The following is an 18831-nucleotide window of genomic DNA, read 5'->3' on the forward strand; positions in this document are numbered from 1 at the left end:
TGGCCAAATGGAAAAACAAGTACTAAAGCTAATTGAGGAAAACAACACTTTAAAAGTTAGAATTGGGCAAGTGGAAGCTAAAGACTCTATGAGGCACCATGAATCAATCAAACAAATTCAAAAGAATGAAATTAAAAAAGTTTTTGCATGAACAAAATCAATACTGCCAAGATTAAAAGGAAAGCAGAAAACTGGGGAATACTTTCTTTTTTTTACAACTAATGTCTCTGATAAATGCCTTATTTCTCAAATATATTGAGATCTGAGTCAAATTTATTTTTTAAAAATTAGTCATTCCCCAATTGATAAATGGCCACAGAATATGAAGAGGCAGTTTTCAGATGAAGAAATCAAAGCAATCTATAGTAATATGGAAAAAAAATTCTCTAAATCCCTATTGATTAGATGAATGCAAAATAAAACGTCTTTGAGCTACCACCTCACATCTATCAGATTTGCTAATATGACAAGAAATGAACATGAGAAATGCTGAAGGGGATGTGGAAAAAAATGTGACACTAATGCAATATTGGAGGAGTTGTGAACTGATCCAACCATTCCTGGGAGCAATTTGGAACTATGTCCAAAGGGATCTAAAACTACGCATACTCTTCGAACCAGCAGTGCCACTACTAGATCTGCACCCCAAAGAACTTAAAGAAAAGGAACAGAACCTATCTGTATAAAAATATTTATAGCAGCTCTTTTTGTGATGGCAAAGAAATGGAAATTGATGTCCATCAACTGGGGAATATCTGAACAAGTCGTGGTATATGATAATGGTGGAATACTATTTTCTATAGGAAATGATGAACAGGATGCTTTCAGAAAAACCTGGGAAGATTTACAGGAATTGATGCAAAATGAAGTGAGCCGAAACAAAAGAATATTGTACACAGTAAGACTGTACAATGAAGGGGCAGCTAGGTGGCGCAGTGAGTAGAGCACCGACCCTGGAGTCAGGAGGACCTGAGTTCAAATTTGGCCTCAGACACTGGACATATGTACTAGCTATGTGACCTTGGGCAAGTCACTTAACCCCAACTGCCCTACCAAAAAAAGAAAAAAAAGCTGTAAGATGAACTGCAAATGATAAATATTCAATGAACAACCGTGAATGACTTAGAAATACAGTGATCTAAGACAATTTTGAAAGACTTTTAATGAAAATGTCATCCATCTCCACAGAAAGAGCCTCCCCCTCGAGCCCCCTCACTTCCCGACGCTCCGTCCCCCCCCCCCCCCCCCGCCCGCCTTCTCCCGCCACTGCCTTCCGCAGGCCGTTTCCACCGAGGAAAAAGAATCGTATATTATGTCCGCTATGCAGAACCTCCACTCTTTCGACCCCTTTGCTGATGCAAGTAAGGGTGATGACCTGCTTCCTGCTGGGACTGAGGATTATATCCATATAAGAATTCAACAGAGAAACGGCAGGAAGACCCTCACTACTGTCCAGGGGATCGCTGATGATTACGATAAAAAGAAACTAGTGAAGGCATTTAAGAAGAAATTTGCCTGCAATGGTACTGTAATTGAGCATCCAGAATATGGAGAAGTAATTCAGCTACAGGGTGACCAGTGCAAGAACATATGCCAGTTCCTCGTCGAGATTGGACTGGCTAAGGACGACCAGCTGAAGGTTCATGGGTTTTAAGTGCTTGTGGCTCACTGAAGCTTAAGTGAGGATTTCCTTGCAATGAGTAGAAAAATTCCCTTCTGTCCCTTGTCACAAGTTTAAAAACCTCACAGCTTGTATAATGTAATCATTTGGGGTCCGCTGTTTAACTTGGACTAATGTAACTCATTCATGTAATAAACTGAAAAGAGCCATGCAAAAAAAAAAAAGTCTGAATACAAATCAAAGCATAATGCATTTTACATTATTTTTATTGTTTTTTTTTTTGGTTTGTTTTTTCTTTCACAACATGGCCAATATGGAAATGTGTTTATACTGCACATGTATAATCTATATCAAGTTGCTTGTTTTCTCTCTGTGGGGAGATGGGAGTCAGGGAGAGAATTTGAAAGTCAAATGTTTAAAATCATTTTACATATGATCAAAAAAAACCCAAAATTTTCACATAAAAAAGTAATGCATTACATAAAAGGGAGTAGGACAGCATTCCTGGATCGCTAAAACTGGAGATAATAAATACCATCATTTTCCCTTCTGAGTGTGAACTTAAGTATATACTTAAGTACTGTTTCAGATGCCTCTCTTCTGTCATTTTCCTCATTTCCCAAAGTAAAGCATCTTCCAGGTTTCTCAAATAGACCTTCTCCCCAGAATTTCTGAGAACAGCTATGCCTTATCATGTTCTTTCTATTAATGAGTGACCTTTCTGCTCATCTAACCATCTACAATTAGCATTACCTAGTTCAAATCAATCCTGTAATTTATCAGGCATCAACTCTATTTGGTATTTTAGCACTCCTTTTATACTGATTCATGGTCCAGTAGTGATTTTATTTCGCTTAGATGGAAAATAGGAAAATCAGTAAATAATATCTTTATTTTCTCTTACTCCAGAAACAATAAATACAATTTTAAAAAAAAATTGCTCAGAAATGTCAGATTCTTAGACTCCCCAAAAATTACTTTTGAAAACAATACAACAGGTCCTAAAAAGATTGTTTTGGATTCTGGGCATTCCAAAAGTCTCCAATGCCCCTTCAATGACAAGAATACCAAATTAGAATAACTCTCTGTGGTGTGGGGAAAATTGCTTTCCTGTTGAAACTTCATATCAAATTGAATACATAGATAATAGGGGCTTTGGGTCTTCATTAGGGGATGATACTGATTCATCATCAGGCTCCAAATTTCACTTCTCTTTGCTATTTTGCTCATGTTCCATTTTTTAGTTTTATTTTAATTACCTCTTTGATGTGATGAAAAATAAAAAAGAGTGTGGATCTGAAGCCTCTAGGGCTAACATGTTTATTGAAAATACATGGCTTGGGGAGGATAGTTCTTTCCATTTTGAAAGAGATATTATTTAGCATGAAAATACAGTTGAAAACATGAATAAAATAGTATCAAAATCATGAATATATTGCTGTGTAGGTTATCAATTATTTAAGAGCTAGCTCAACAAGTTTTACAACATGCAGAGTTAAGTCTTTTGCAAGCTTGATTGGGAAATGAATGCTAGAATGCATTTACCTGATGCTTAAGTCATCTGACCAAGTGAACTATAGAGCATTGAAAGCAATTTAGCTCTTGCCTTCCCCTTTCTCTTTAAGAAATCTCCCTTTTGCCTTTATGGAAATAGGAAAGAAAGAAAGAAAGAAAGACAGACAAAGAAAGAAAGAAAGAAAGGAAAGAAGGAAGGAAGGAAGGAAGGAAGGAAGGAAGGAAGGAAGGAAGGAAGGAAGGAAGGAAGGAAGGAAGAGAAAGAGAGAAAGAGAGAGAGAGGAGAAAGAGAGAGAGAGAGAGAGAGAGAGAGAGAGATAAGACTTCCATTTCTGTTTTTATTTTTTCACCTAGCCTTTCCTAATACAATCAATCACAAACCATCACAATAACTAAACCTGGCTTTCAGATTTTACAGATGTTAACATCATATTTAAAGTTCCATGAGTCGGTTTAAATTTTCATTAGGCAAGCACAATCACTGAATTGTCAGCATTTACTTATGTAGCACTGTTCATTTGTTTTGTTTTTTCCCATATCCTAAATAGAATTTCATGTTATGCTACACTAAATAGATTTAAACCAAATCTATATTTGACAGTATAAACATGTAATGTTGCTAGTGGGTGCCTGCTCTTTAAATTTCTGTGATTTAAGGTAGGAGAACTGTATAGAGAGAGAGGCCAATTGACACGGAAAGGGACTGAGAGGCTCATGTCTTCAAGGATTCCAAATAACAGTTACCTCAGTTTTAAATATATACTATCTACCATTTAGTCATGCTGCTTGCAAACATTCTTAATCTCTTGGGTTCAATTGTCTTTTTTTTTCCATAAAAAATGAATATCCCCACCCTCTCTCACATTGTGGATGTGACCCTTGATGCTAGAAGGTTGTATGTCTGGACAACAAGATTTGGAAGTCTGGAGCAAGGTTGAAAGTCTTTGTAGAAAGGTAAGTGACCAATTGTGCTTCCTGAGTGAGGACTAGTCCCAGGGAACAAACATTAATTAAGCTCCTACTATGTTCCAAGGACTAGGGACATGAAAAAGAAGCAAAAGACAGTCCCTGCTCTCAAGTACCTCACTATTCATTGGGAAACATTCTTCACTGCATGACCAGAAGCCTGAATACTAGGCAAAAATGTTTTAATTAAGGAAAGATTAAAACCACATACAAATGTACAATAATCCTTAGGTCTGGGTACTCCATTTCTTTTTTTGTAGCAACAGTGGTAGAAGGGTAGAAAGAGGGCAGAGGAAGTGATGCCCATTCTTTGTACACCAATCCTCTGGTGATGCTATTTGGCTTTGAATCATAATCTTAAGATAATTGTAATTCTCCAAGCAGATTCTGCTTTCTAATCCATTCTGCTATCCTATTTTATTTTATGGGTAAGGTCATCTCATTCACATTCATAGTTAATATCACTAATTGTGTATTTCTCTCCATCCTATTCTGTTGCATTCCAACCCCACCCCCCCCTCCCCCCGCCCAGCACCTCTTTGCAAAGAATAAGGTAGCAGAAAAAAGAATTTGCAAACCACAAGTGCTTCATGCAATTGAGCTTTCATGAGAGGGAGATTGCTTGCCGCAATCTGCTCGCACTTTTTGATCCTCTTTTTCTCCGTATTTATACCGCAGTCACTAGTACTTATCTTTTATTTGTTTCCATTCAGAAGGGAAAAGGATACATTCTTCACCCCATAATCCTAGACTTCCTCTTATTTCTTCCCCCACTCCTGTTTCCTATTGATTTTTAATTTATTTCCATACCTGTGTGTGTGTGTGTGTGTGTGTGTGTGCACATGCATGTCCAAATCTGTAGGTTCTACATTTCTTTATCTGATTTGGATGAAAGTAATATTCAAGTGATGCCTAGTCCACATCCCTTCCTTCTTATTTCTATAGGCTTCTACTTGAATACTTATTCAATTATATGATTCTTCCTCTCCCTTCCTCAGTGGATTCCTTTTCCTTCATTTTCTTTTTTTAATTATTTTTAGATCATCAAAATGTAACTATTTTTAGATCATCAAAATCTAGACCCTGGATTTTGCTGAAGCCATTCCCCCCCTTTTGGGGGTATTTTTGAGTAGATGACTGATGGATTTTATTAAATTTTTTTACAATTTTACAATTTTCCTCTGATTCTTATAGTTTTGAGCATTTTTTAAATTTTGTTTTTGGTATATGGTAACTAGGCCCTTTTTTAGGACATGGTTTTCGGATAGTACAACAATTCTTAAATTATCTGCCCTTGATCTGTCTTTCAGCTGTTCTCTCTCTCTCTCTCTCTCTCTCTCTCTCTCTCTCTCACACACACACACACACACACACACACACACACACGCATACATATATGATGCCTTCCATTGTCTTTTTTCATACTGTCATGAACTAAAATGAAAACTCCACCTTGGTTGGAGGTCCGTGTCTGGGATCTGAGAGACAGTTATTGATAGGCTTCTGTTCCTACTCTTTAGGTTGGAAAAAAAAATGCCTATGTTTTCTCTTTTTTTAAAAATTAATTTATTTTTAGTTCACAACATTCAGTTCCACAAGCTTTTGAGTTCTGCATTTTCTTTCCCTCCCTCTCTTCCCCTCTCCCCCCATCGCCAAGACAGCATGCAATCCAATATAGGCTCTACATATACATTCACACTAAACATTTCCTCATTAGTCATGTTGCAAAGAAGAATTATAACCAATGGAATGAACCATGAGAAAGAAGAAACAAAACAAAGGAGAGCAAAGTTTGTTTTAATCTGCATTCAGACTCTGTGATTCTTTCTCTGGATGTGGATAGCATTTTCCATCCACCATTTTGGAGTTGTCTTAGAACCTTGCATTGCTGAGAAGAGCCAAGTCTATCAAAGTTTGTCATCATACAATGTGTCACAGTGTACACACTGTGTACAGTGCTCTCCTGGTTCTGCTCCCCTCAGTCAGCATCAGTACATATAAATCTTTCCAAGTTTTTCTGAAGTCCATCTACTCATCATTGCGTATAGCACAATAGTATTCCACTACATTCATATTCCACAACTTGTTCAGCCATTCCCCAAATGATGGACTTCCTCTCAATTTTCAATTCTTTGCCACCACAAAAAGAACTGTGATAAATGTTTTTATATGTACAGGTCCTTGTATGCTCTCTTTCAGAAACAGCCCTAGAAGTGGTATTTCTGGGTCAAAGGGTATGCACATTTTTATAGCCCTTTGGGCATAGCTCCAAATTGCTCTCCAGAATAGTTGGATGAGTTCACAACTCCACTAACAATGTAACAATGTTCCCATTTTCCCACATCCTCTCCAGCACTGATCATTTTCCTGTTTTGTCATGTTAGCCAATCTGACAGGTGTGATGTGGTACCTAAGAGTTGTTTTGATTAGCATTTCTCTAATCAGTTGTGATTTAGAGCATTTTTATATGACTATAGATATATTTAATTTCTTCCTCTGAAAACTGCTTGTTCATATCCTTTGACCATTTATGAATTGGTGAATGGTTTGTCGTCTTATAAATTTGATTCAGTTCTCTATATATTTTAGAAATGAGGCCTTTATCAGAGACACTGGTGGTAAAAATTCTTTCCCAGTTTTCTGCTTCCCTCCTAATCTTGGTTGCTTTGGCTTTGTATACAAAAACTTTCCAATTTAATGTAGTCAAAATTATCCATTTTGCATTTTGTAATGCTCTCTATCTCTTGCTTGGTCATGAATTCTTCCATTCTTCATAAATCTGAAAGGAAAACTATTCTTTGCTCTCCCAGATTGCTTATAGTATCGGCCTTTGTATCTAAATCATCAACCCATTTTGACTTCTATGTCCAGTTTCTGCCATACTCTTTTCTAGTTTTCCCAGAAGGTTTTGTCAAATAGTGGGTTCGTATCCCAGAAGCTGGAGTCTTTGGGTTTATTAAATAGTAGATTACTATAGTCATTGACTATTGTGTCTTGTGTACCTAACCTATTCCACTGATCTGACACTTTATTTCTTAGCCAGTACCAAGTAGTTTTGATGATTGCTGCTTTATAATGCACTTTAAGATCTGGTATGGCTAGGCCACCTTCCCTAGCATTTCTTTTCATTAATTCCCTTGATATTGAGGGCCTTTTGTTCTTCCAGATGAATTTTGTTATTATTTTTTCTAGCTCTATAAAATATTATTTGGTAGTTTGATTGGTATGGCACTAAAGAAGTAAATTAATTTAGGTAAAACTATCATTTTTATCATATTAGCTCAGCCTACCCATGTGTAGCCAGAATGGCCTTTGTTTTCTTTGAATGACTCAGCTTACCTCATTGAGCCTCTGGACACTGTGGCTTGCTCTTCCGGGGCAGGAAGCCCAAAGAGCATTCCAGGAAGCAGACAACTTCCTGTGTGATGAGTCATGGGGCTGGCTGAGGGGAGGTGTTAACGGCCACGCTAGGGGGAGGGGCCAAGTCAAGAACCAATCGGCCCTGGTCGTTCAGGCAGTGCTTGATGATGTCAAAAAACTCTATAAGAGGGGAGAGGACAGCTTGAAGATCATCTTTTCCTTTTCCGGTTGGAGCCAGCGACAGTTACAGCGACAGTTACAGCGACAGTTACAGCGACAGTTACAGTTGCAGTCACAGCCACAGCCACAGACACAGCAGAAGCAGGAGCTGCCAGTAGCAGAGCTGACCTACGGGAGAAAGCTGAACAAAGACTTCAGGCCAGTGGGTAATCTTATTACCATAGAGGGGGAAACATGATTTTGCTTTACGCAATCATGCTTCTCTGTAGCCTCCTGGTTACTCTTTCAAGGCGTACTTATTGGGCCTGGAAGCTTTTGATCAATATATCAAAATGGGGTTGCTGGTTCATGGGTTGGTTACTGTGGAGCCTAAATAAATGTTTTGATTCTTCTGCCTTCTACTTTGAGAGTTTCTTATATCCGGCGGTTCCGAACGTTTCAGACATGTTTATGATCCTCTTTGAGATTATAAACTCTGCCCTCCTAATACATTTGGCGACCAGGATGGGATCGCTAGGTATAAGATCTCTATTTAGAAGCAGAACAATTCCAGAGGAAGAGATGAATATCCCAGGATGGGAGGATCCATTTTATTCCTCCCTAGCAAAAGAATTGGCTAAAAAAGCTGGACCCTGTGAAAACTGGGAACCAAGGCTACGGAGAGGAGATCCTAGGGATTTGGAAAAGTGTTTACGAGAAGTTGGGATTCAGTCAGGGGCATCACTATCTAGGCAAAGCTGGATAGTGTTATCAGCCTACCGGCTAGTATACGAAAGATTGAGATTAAGTGAAAGACATGGGGGCACTCCTACCCCACAGGAAGAAGGGGAATCTCAGATAGCAGGAGACCAAACTGACTCAAATGAGAACTTTTCTATTAATGTGGCTAAGAGCAACAGGAGACCAAAAAAGCCCAGAGTGCATTTCAACCCAGCCCAGAAAGAGCCTGACTGCCTGCTTCGTCCTAGCCATGGTGGCAGAGGAAGTGAGTGGGGAGAGAATGAGACAATGTTAGGGGCTGAGGCACAAAACACTACTGGGGTTCAGGATGTGCCTCACACAGAGCATAGGAGATGGTTAAATGATCAGACAAGGGCTCGACCCATACAAAGGAGGAAGACAGAAACCCGAGGTGAAGATTCAGTTACAAGGGAAATTCAGGAAGATTTCTCACCGCAAGAGGTCACAGATATTTTGAGTAGATTCAGCCAAAGAATAGGAGAACCATTGATATCTTGGATGGTAAGACTCAGTGATCAAGGGGCCAGTGGAATATCAGTAGATGGGACAGACTGCATGAGATTCATAGGTATCAGCCATGATCCTCTAGTTCAACAAGCTTTTAGGGAACATCATCAGCAAGGAGATGGTGATAGCAGGACTACTCTGTTGGCATTAGCCGCTGTGGGATGCAATAAGAGATATGCTACTGATTCTATGTGGCCCACTGAGCACAGACCCTGGTATTCACTTAGAGATTGTATCATGAGACTAAAGGAGGAGGTAATGAAGACTGCCATTATGATAGGAACCTCAGACAAATATTACAATGATCCAATGGAACTGCCTCATAGGAATTTAATAATTAGGACAGCTCCCCCTGCTTATAAACAACTAATTTTGAATTTATTACTTGGAGAAGTAGGGAGCCGTCTTACAACAGTGATAAATAAGATTTTACAGTTACATGACTTAGGTGACTGGGGAAGGGATAGATCTCCTCGAGAGAGAAGGGTGAATAACCAGCAAACTTGGCGCCAAAGGAGAGTAACAAGGAAAGAAATGTTTACTGCTTTATTGAGAGCAGGGGTAGGTTTTGAAATGATAGATGGAATTCCAACCAATGAATTATACAGAATGTATAGAGGACTTGATAACACGAGAAATAGGGAAATAAGAACTGCTCCTGCAAGCCCACAAGCCACTCAGACTGAAGGTGACCTTGTGTGATTAACGGATGAAAACTTGTACATCTGGGGAAAGGCTGGGAGGACAATCTTAGTCTCTATCTAGGGTGGGATCCTCTTGGCTTCCTCATTATGTTCCTTTTGAAAAGAAACATTTCCCACCTGAGTTTGGCTCTGATGTTGGATCTTTGCATAACTGAAATCTCAACCAAACTTGAGATGATTTTATTTGAAGAATTATAGTCCATACTTGTCTATTCTTTTTGGCCTTTGTTTTGGCTAACCTTGTTGCTAGTTTTGTTTCCTTCAGGCTTAAGCACCCTGCACTTTCCGGTGACTGCCTAAGCATGTAGCATTCTTGGAATTCCTGCCAGCTCGTTAAAGAAATGACCTCTGGAATGGGACTTTTTGGGGGCAGGGCCATCTCTACATCCAATTTCAGCATGAAGAAGCTATGGAAAATGAGACCTTCACCCCTCACCCCAAGATTTTGAGCCCCAATCGTTCAAGGGGGGTGGAAATGATGATAGTGTTCTGTTTACTTATTTTGTGTTATCCTTGCTGTGTTGTTTTATTGTTATGATATTATTGATCCTATGTAATGGATACAAGGATTTAGGGGTGGACATTTGAATTATTAATAATTATTTTGGGGATAATTGATTGAAGAGATTATCTTGCTGGGATCTAGGGGTGGATCACATTTGAATCGTAAACCAATATTTAGGAATGTCACCAAATGATATGTTTTGCTTTATAATGAATGATATGTTTTAGTTTCCTTTGTAATTGGATCACAATGTATGTTCTAGGATACATGGCTGATTAGATTATGTATCCTATAACAAGGGGTGGAGTGTAGCCAGAATGGCCTTTGTTTTCTTTGAATGACTCAGCTTACCTCATTGAGCCTCTGGACACTGTGGCTTGCTCTTCCGGGGCAGGAAGCCCAAAGAGCATTCCAGGAAGCAGACAACTTCCTGTGTGATGAGTCATGGGGCTGGCTGAGGGGAGGTGTTAACGGCCACGCTAGGGGGAGGGGCCAAGTCAAGAACCAATCGGCCCTGGTCGTTCAGGCAGTGCTTGATGATGTCAAAAAACTCTATAAGAGGGGAGAGGACAGCTTGAAGATCCTCTTTTCCTTTTCCGGTTGGAGCCAGCGACAGTTACAGCGACAGTTACAGCGACAGTTACAGTGACAGTTACAGCGACAGTTACAGCGACAGTTACAGTTGCAGTCACAGCCACAGCCACAGACACAGCAGAAGCAGGAGCTGCCAGTAGCAGAGCTGACCTACGGGAGAAAGCTGAACAAAGACTTCAGGCCAGTGGGTAATCTTATTACCATAGAGGGGGAAACATGATTTTGCTTTACGCAATCATGCTTCTCTGTAGCCTCCTGGTTACTCTTTCAAGGCGTACTTATTGGGCCTGGAAGCTTTTGATCAATATATCAAAATGGGGTTGCTGGTTCATGGGTTGGTTACTGTGGAGCCTAAATAAATGTTTTGATTCTTCTGCCTTCTACTTTGAGAGTTTCTTATATCCGGCGGTTCCGAACGTTTCAGACATGTTTATGATCCTCTTTGAGATTATAAACTCTGCCCTCCTAATACACCATGAGCAACCAATGTTTTTCCAATTATTTAGATCTGACGTTATTTGTGTGAAAAGTGTTTTATAATTGTGTTCATATAGTTCCTGGGTTTGTTTTGGCAGATAGACTCCCAAATATTTCATAATGTCTACAGTAAATTTAAATGGAATTTCTTGTTCTATCTCTTGCTGTTGGGCTTTGTTATATGTTTTTTTCTCTTTGTAGTTTTCAATTGCTACTTGGTCTGGTGCTCTTTCTATATCTTTAGTGAAGTAGGGGTAGAGAAACTTATTCTTCCTACTCCACCATCTTGGCTGGTCTCCATGCATCCTTTCTATCATAACTTATGAAAAAGCCTCATTTTAGGAGTCCTTCAACAAAGCATTATCCACCACTTAGAAACTTGAATAAGAAATTCAATTTAGAATATCTCTTTCAAATCAAGGATATGTTGAACCGTGGTATAGCTTCCATTTTACCTGATTGAGCTAATACATTAGATTATTAAACAATATAACATATAATAATAATTTCAGAAATTACCTCTTCAAATCTGATTTTTAAAAATATTATAAGTTGGGGGGCAGCTAGGTGGCGCAGTGAGTAGAGCACTGGCCCTGGAGTCAGGAGGACCTGAGTTCAAATCTGGCCTCAGACACTTGACACATTTACTAGCTATGTGACCTTGGGCAAGTCACTTAACCCCAACTGCCCTGCCTTCCCCCCTCAAAAAAAAAAAAAAACAAAAAAACAAAAAAAAATATTATAAGTTGTAATTTTATAATGTAAGACTTACATGAATTCTTAAGAACTACTGTTAAGGTCAAACAATAGTCATGAGATTCTTATTCAAAGGACATAAGTTGCTAAATGATCCAGAAAATATATTCAAATAAGCAAAGTTGACAAAGAATATGATAGACCTTTTAATATTGTTTTATAAGTAGAGAATGCATTATATATCATTAACATAATACTTTCTAAATGATAGGTTGCAACCCACAGCACACATAAAAAAGCAACTTATAAGTCATTATGACTTTCTAACTTAAGAAAGCCCAGGAAGTTGCACTGCAGTAATTGTATTGACATTTGGATTACATTAAGCAAAACAAATCAAGAAAGAGAATCATTGCTAATGGGCTAAAAGGCAGAACATTTTCTTCTCCAGAGGAACAAAAAGAAGTCTTCTGTCTTTGATGGGCCTAGTATGATGTGTTATGAAAATAGAATTCAAAATAAAGATGCCACCTTAGAACATTATGCATTCGTGGGTAACTCAGGCAAGAAAGAAATATGAGAGGGAAAATGAATGTACCCGTTAATTATGAAATCATCTTTGTATGATGTGTTCTTTATGAAAAAACCTAAGCGCTGCTGTTAAACACATGGCAGAATTGGATTAAAAAAAATACAAACCCAGACATGAGAGTCAAACTCCAAGTCATAAAAACCTGAGATGGGAGAAAAATTAGGGTGGGAAAGGCTAGAAATGATGGAGGGATTGGGAATTTATAGCTTTACTGCATCCTTCTCTCCCCCTTTTCCCCTCCAAAATTATTTTGTATATATTTGGATCTCTTATCTGTTTACAATATATTGTTTGTTCCCCTACACTGATTTCAGGGAAAAATAAGCTTGAAGACAGGGGTGTTATATTTTTGTCTCTGTATCTCCAGTGCCCATTAGAGTGCCTACCACAAGATAGGCATTCAAAAATGTAGAATTGAGAAGATGGCGGCTGGTAAGCACGGACTAGAGTGAGCTCCGTACCCGAGTCCCTCCAAAAACCTATAAAAATGGCTCTGAACCAATTCTAGAACGGCAGAACCCACAGAACAGCAGAGGGAAGCAGGGCTCCAGCCCAGGACAGCCTGGATGGTCTCTGGGTGAGGTCTATTCCACACGGAGCTGGGAGCTGGGAACGGAGTGGAGCAGAGCCCAGCCTGAGCGGCGTGGACGATCCAGACCAGAAGCCGGGCGGAGGGGGCCCTAGCGCCCTGAATATGTGAGCTGCAGCGGTTACCAGACCCCTCGACCCACAAACACCAAAGACTGCGGAGAAGGTTAGTGGGAAAAGCTGCGGGAGTGGAAGGAGTTCGCGGTTCGGCTTCCAGCCCCGGGGGCAGCGGAGGTGGGGCAGCTACAGCTGTTGTTACTTCCGGCTCCAGGCCCACCTGGTGGGAGGAATTAAGTGGCGGATCAGAGCAGGAGTGCAACAGCCTGCTGAAGATCTAAGCCCAGTCTGGACTGGGGGTCCTTGGGGAAGGAGGAGTGCGGCTCTGACAGAGCTGGCACCTCCCCCCCAAACGTAGAACATAGAACTCGTAAGTCTACAAGCAGTCATACCCCACTGAAAAAATCAAGGGTCAAGTTAGTTGGTTGGGAATATGGCCAGGCAGCAAAAACGCGCCCAGATTCAGTCTCAGACTTTGGATTCTTTCTTTGGTGACAAAGAAGACCAAAACATACAGCCTAAAGAAGACAACAAAGTCATAAAGCCTACAACAAAAGCCTCCAAGAAAAACATGAACTGGCCCCAGGCCATAGAAGAACTCAAAAAGGATTTGGAAAAGCAAGTCAGAGAAGTAGAGGAAAAATTGGGAAGAGAAATGAGAAGGATGCGAGAAAACCATGAAAAACAAGTCAATGACTTGCTAAAGGAGACCCAAAAAAATACTGAAAAATACACTGAAGAAAACAACACCTTAAAAAACAGACTAACTCAAATGGCAAAAGAGCTCCAAAAAGCCAATGAGGAGAAGAATGCCTTGAAAGGCAGAATTAGCCAAATAGAAAAGGAGGTCCAAAAGACCACTGAAGAAAATACTACTTTAAAAATTAGATTGGAGCAAGTGGAAGCTAGTGACTTTATGAGAAATCAGGATATTATAAAACAGAACCAGAGGAATGAAAAAATGGAAGACAATGTGAAATATCTCCTTGGAAAAACCACTGACCTGGAAAATAGATCCAGGAGAGATAATTTAAAAATTATTGGACTACCTGAAAGCCATGATCAAAAAAAGAGCCTAGATACCATCTTTCAGGAAATTATGAAGGAGAACTGCCCTGATATTCTAGAGCCAGAGGGCAAAATAGAAATTGAAAGAATCCATCGATCACCTCCTCAAATAGATCCCAAAAAGAAATCTCCTAGGAATATTGTTGCCAAATTCCAGAGCTCCCAGATCAAGGAGAAAATACTGCAAGCAGCCAGAAAGAAACAATTTGAGTATTGTGGAAACCCAATCAGAATAACCCAAGATCTGGCAGCTTCTACATTAAGAGATCGAAGGGCTTGAAATGCGATATTCCGGAGGTCAATGGAGCTAGGATTAAAACCTAGAATCACCTACCCAGCAAAACTGAGTATCATGTTCCAAGGCAAAATATGGATTTTCAATAAAATAGAGGACTTTCAAGCTTTCTCAGTGAAAAGACCAGAACTGAATAGAAAATTTGACTTTCAAACACAAGAATCAAGAGAAGCATGAAAAGGTAATCAAGAAACGGAAACTGCAAGGGACTTACTAAAGTTGAACTGTTTTGTTTACATTCCTACATGGAAAGATGATGAGTATGATTCATGAGACCTCAGTATTAGGGTAGTTGAAGGGAATATGCAAATATATGTATGTATATATATATATATATATATATATATATACACATATACACATATATGTTTATGTATATATATATAAGTGAATGTGTATGTATGTATATATCTATGTGTATATGTATGTATGTGTATGTATGTGTATATATATGTATATATATGTTTATATATATATGTAAAAGAGAGAGAGCAGACACAGGGTGAGTTGAAGATGAAGTGAAGATATCTAAAAGAAATAAAATGAAATTAAGGGATGAGAGAGTAACATACTGAGAGAGGGAGATAGGGAGAGATAGAGTGGGGTGGATTATCTCACATAAAGGTGGCAAGAGGAAGCAGTTCTGTGGGAGGAGGGGAGAGGGCAGGTGAGGGGGGAATGAGTGAACCTTGCTCTCATCAGATTTGGCCTGAGGGGGAATACCATACATACTCAGTTGGGTATCTTACCCCACAGGAAAGAAGAGGGAGGAAGATAAAAAAAAAATAAAAAGAAATAAAAGGCGGGGGGATGATGGAGGGGAGGGCAGATGGGGGTGGAGGTAATCAAAACAAACACTTTGGAAAGGGGACAGGGTCAAGGGAGAAAATTCAATAAATCGGGATGGGTTGGGAAGGAGCAAAATGTAGTTAGCCTTTCACAACATGAGTATTGTGGAAGGGTTATACATAATAACACATGTGTGGCCTAGGTTGAATTGCTCAACTTCTTAGGGAGGGTGGGTGGGAAGGGAAGAGGGAAGAGAATTTGGAACTCAAAGTTTTAAAATCAGATGTTCAAAAACAAAAAAATTTTTATATGCAACTAAAAAATAAGATACACAGGCAATGGGGTGTAGAAATTTATCTTGCCCTACAAGAAAGGAAGGGAAAAGGGGATGAGAGGGGAGGGCGGTGATAGAGGGGAGGGCTGACTGGGGAACAGGGCAACCAGAATATAAGCCATCTTGGAGTGGGGGGGAGGGTAGAAATGGGGAGAAAATTCGTAATTCAAAATGTTGTGAAAATCAATGCTGAAAACCAAATATGTTAAATAAATAAATTGCATTTAAAAAAAATGTAGAATTGAGTTGAAATATAGCACTATAGAAATAAAACTGGGAAGGGACCTACGTTATCATCTGGTTAAAAGAAAAAAAAAACGATGGGTCTTTGCACCCCTTTCTACTTAGCTTCTCTTCTGTGTAGGGTGTCAGGGTGAGCTTGTGGACCCTCAAGAGTCTCCTAATTGGCACATTGCCTTAGCTTCTCCTTGTGACGCTGTAGGAACATTTCTAGGAGGCACTATCTACTTTAAACCAAAAAGTAACTTATTTCCTTTTCTGACCTAGTCTGATAAGAAGACAAGGAAGGGGATGGAAAGAAAGTTATCTTCATTCACTCATTCAAAAATATTTATGCATCATTTACATGGGCAAAGATACCAACAAATACTACCCAACTCCTGTCCTTTAGGAGTTCTTAATCTACTTAGAATCTATTAGGGAGATAAAACATATATACAAATTTTAACAAATCCATTTTCTATTGTACTTTAAAGTCTGTAATGCACTTTCCTCAGAACAATTCTATGAACTAAATAGTGTAAAAATTATTATTTCTAGGGGTTTTTTTTCACATTAGAATTTCCCCCATGAAACTACTCTGCTTATCAACTGCAGTATATGATAGTTTGTAATAAGTGCTTTAAAAATGCTATTGAATATGAAAGAACACATACCACTTACGAGAACAAAGCAATCTTCATGGTGGTATTTAAACTGGATCTTAAAGTGTGGACAAGATTTAAATAGACAGAGATGGGAAGGAGAGTGTCACATGAATAAGAAACAACATTAGCAAAGCCAAGGAGAATCAGGAAACTGGTGTGTGCTCAGGAAACTGTAAGCACTAGTTTGGTCAGAGGTTAGAGTATTTGTATAGAGAGCAGAGAAGGTCAAGCTTAAAAGGAAGGTTAGGGGCAGAACCCAGAGGGAAATGAAAGCTAGACTAAGGAGCTTAGAATTAATAAATTATGCAAAGAAGAGGCAAGTTTTAGAAGGAGGATGATATGACTGAAGCTGAGTCCAAGAAAAGTTAATCTGACAGTGATGTTTGGAATATTCTGGAGGTACAGAGCCTGAGGGAAAGAAAACAAATTGAGAAGGACTATTGTAATTGTCCAGGCAACTGGCCTAGAGCTCTAGCCGTGGTAGTGAGGTTGAAAATGAAACGTTGGAGGTAAAAGATAGTATAGATGTAATACTCGCATTATTTTGGTTACTATTAGATATAAGACATGCAGTGGATAACCACAGATGCATTTTATCTTATTGAGTGAAGGTGTATAAAGGAGAATCCTGAAATTAGGGTTGAGAGGCTTGGGTTTGAATTTTGCCTCAGTCATTTTTTTACCTACATGACCATAAAAACAGTCTCAGTCTCAGCTTCCTTATTCATAAAGTCAGTATAATAATTCCTGAGTGCCTAACATACAGCGATCTTGTGACATTTACATGAGATAGTGTAAGGAAGAAACTTTTCCAACCTGAAAGAGCAATAAGAATGAATATTATTCTCACTCTGCCTTTTTAATGTTGTGTTGTTGTTTAGGCATTTTCAACTATGTCCCAGTCTTTCTGACTCCATTTGGGGTTTTCTTTCTGAGTGGTTTGCATTTCCTTCTCCAGCTCATTTTACAGATGAGAAACAAAGAGGGTTAAGTGACTTGCCCAGGGTCACACAGCTAGTAAAGTGTCTGAGGCCGGATTTGAACTCAGGAAGATGAGTCTTCCTGACTCAAGGCCTACCATGCTATGCATTGCACTATCTACCTGCCCTTTGTTACTTACCATATGTCAAAACTTCTTGGCTGGTGGTTTCATGCACATGAGTACCTTTCTTCATACATGCAGATCTCTTTCTCTCCATTTAATACTTTTCAATAGGGAAATAAAATGATAATAATAATAAAAATCACCTGGTTCTGAAGTTAAACTTCTCTGAAATTAGATAGGCTGTTCCTCAGACAACAGACATGGGAGTCTGTTATAGGGCTAGAGCTCAGAGCCTTTCCAGAATTATAGGAGCTGCAGAGTTTGTGCTCCATTGAAATAGCATTAAAGCATTCAAGTTCCCCTTCCCCCCACAAAAACAAGATATTAGAATAGGACTTCAGTGAATACTAATCATCAAATCATTTGATAAAAGCTGCCTTAAGAACTGCACAAGGAGAACTGTATTTAACTGGTTGCCATCAATAAGAAGCCCATGTTGTCAATGTGCGTTGGTTAAGTCTATTATGGAATGGAGTAAATGTAGGCGAAACATGATGTACCTATAATCATTCTGGCACCCCAACTCATAAAACCATGGAGTCAAGTGGCCTGACTTATAAACAGACTATGCTCTGCTGTAACTGCAGATAGTATGTACATGTGTATGCACGTACACGCATATATTTATATACATAAGCATATACACGTACATATATGTATACACATAGACATACAGGGGCTATCTTCAGTCATCCTGACCTAGCTACTGGACCCAGATGGCTCTAGAGGAGAAAGTGAGACTTGCACAGCCCTCTCACTTAAATCCCAATTCACTTGCAAGTCATGGTGTCACCCTCCTGATGTCGTGGTCCTCCTCAAGAACAAAGGACAAGCAGCAACAACAGCATGTAGACATGCCCATATAGCATAACCCATTATCTATGCTATTTTAGAATGTGATTCCAGGACAGAGATAGTGTTATTACCTTCTTTGTGGCTAGGAACTGGATATTCCCAAACAGGCAGAGAAGTGACTGTAATATGTTATTTTTCTATGGTTATAGTCAAGGGTTTGTATGGTGATTTCACTGGGAAAGGGAATGCATAGGTCAGCAAACTTAATCTACCAGTGCAAGTCAGGACCTTGTCTATAGCTTATATTCACAGAAAGTTATGTAGAGCATGGGGAAGTTAAAGGACTTGCCATGTCAGGGTTGGGAGCTGGGCCTATGATCTCCTTGAGGAAAGTGAACTCCTACATGAAGCAACTCCTACCAATGCAGGTTGGCAACTCCTTTGCACCATAAGGC

The 18831-nt window shown here is 39.3% G+C and overlaps 1 protein-coding gene across 1 annotated transcript; it reads left to right on the forward strand.

Annotated features, from left to right (window-relative positions):
* Positions 1-1312: 1312 nt before the first annotated feature.
* On the forward strand, positions 1313-1757 carry LOC118854248 (eukaryotic translation initiation factor 1-like). Its single transcript, XM_036764598.1, has one exon. It carries the CDS (start codon positions 1313-1315, stop codon positions 1652-1654), a length of 342 nt encoding a protein of 113 aa, XP_036620493.1. The 3' UTR covers positions 1655-1757.
* Positions 1758-18831: the final 17074 nt, after the last annotated feature.

The sequence above is a fragment of the Trichosurus vulpecula genome, chromosome 6 (genome assembly GCF_011100635.1).
Source record: "Trichosurus vulpecula isolate mTriVul1 chromosome 6, mTriVul1.pri, whole genome shotgun sequence".
In the NCBI taxonomy this organism is placed as follows: Eukaryota; Metazoa; Chordata; class Mammalia; order Diprotodontia; family Phalangeridae; genus Trichosurus; species Trichosurus vulpecula.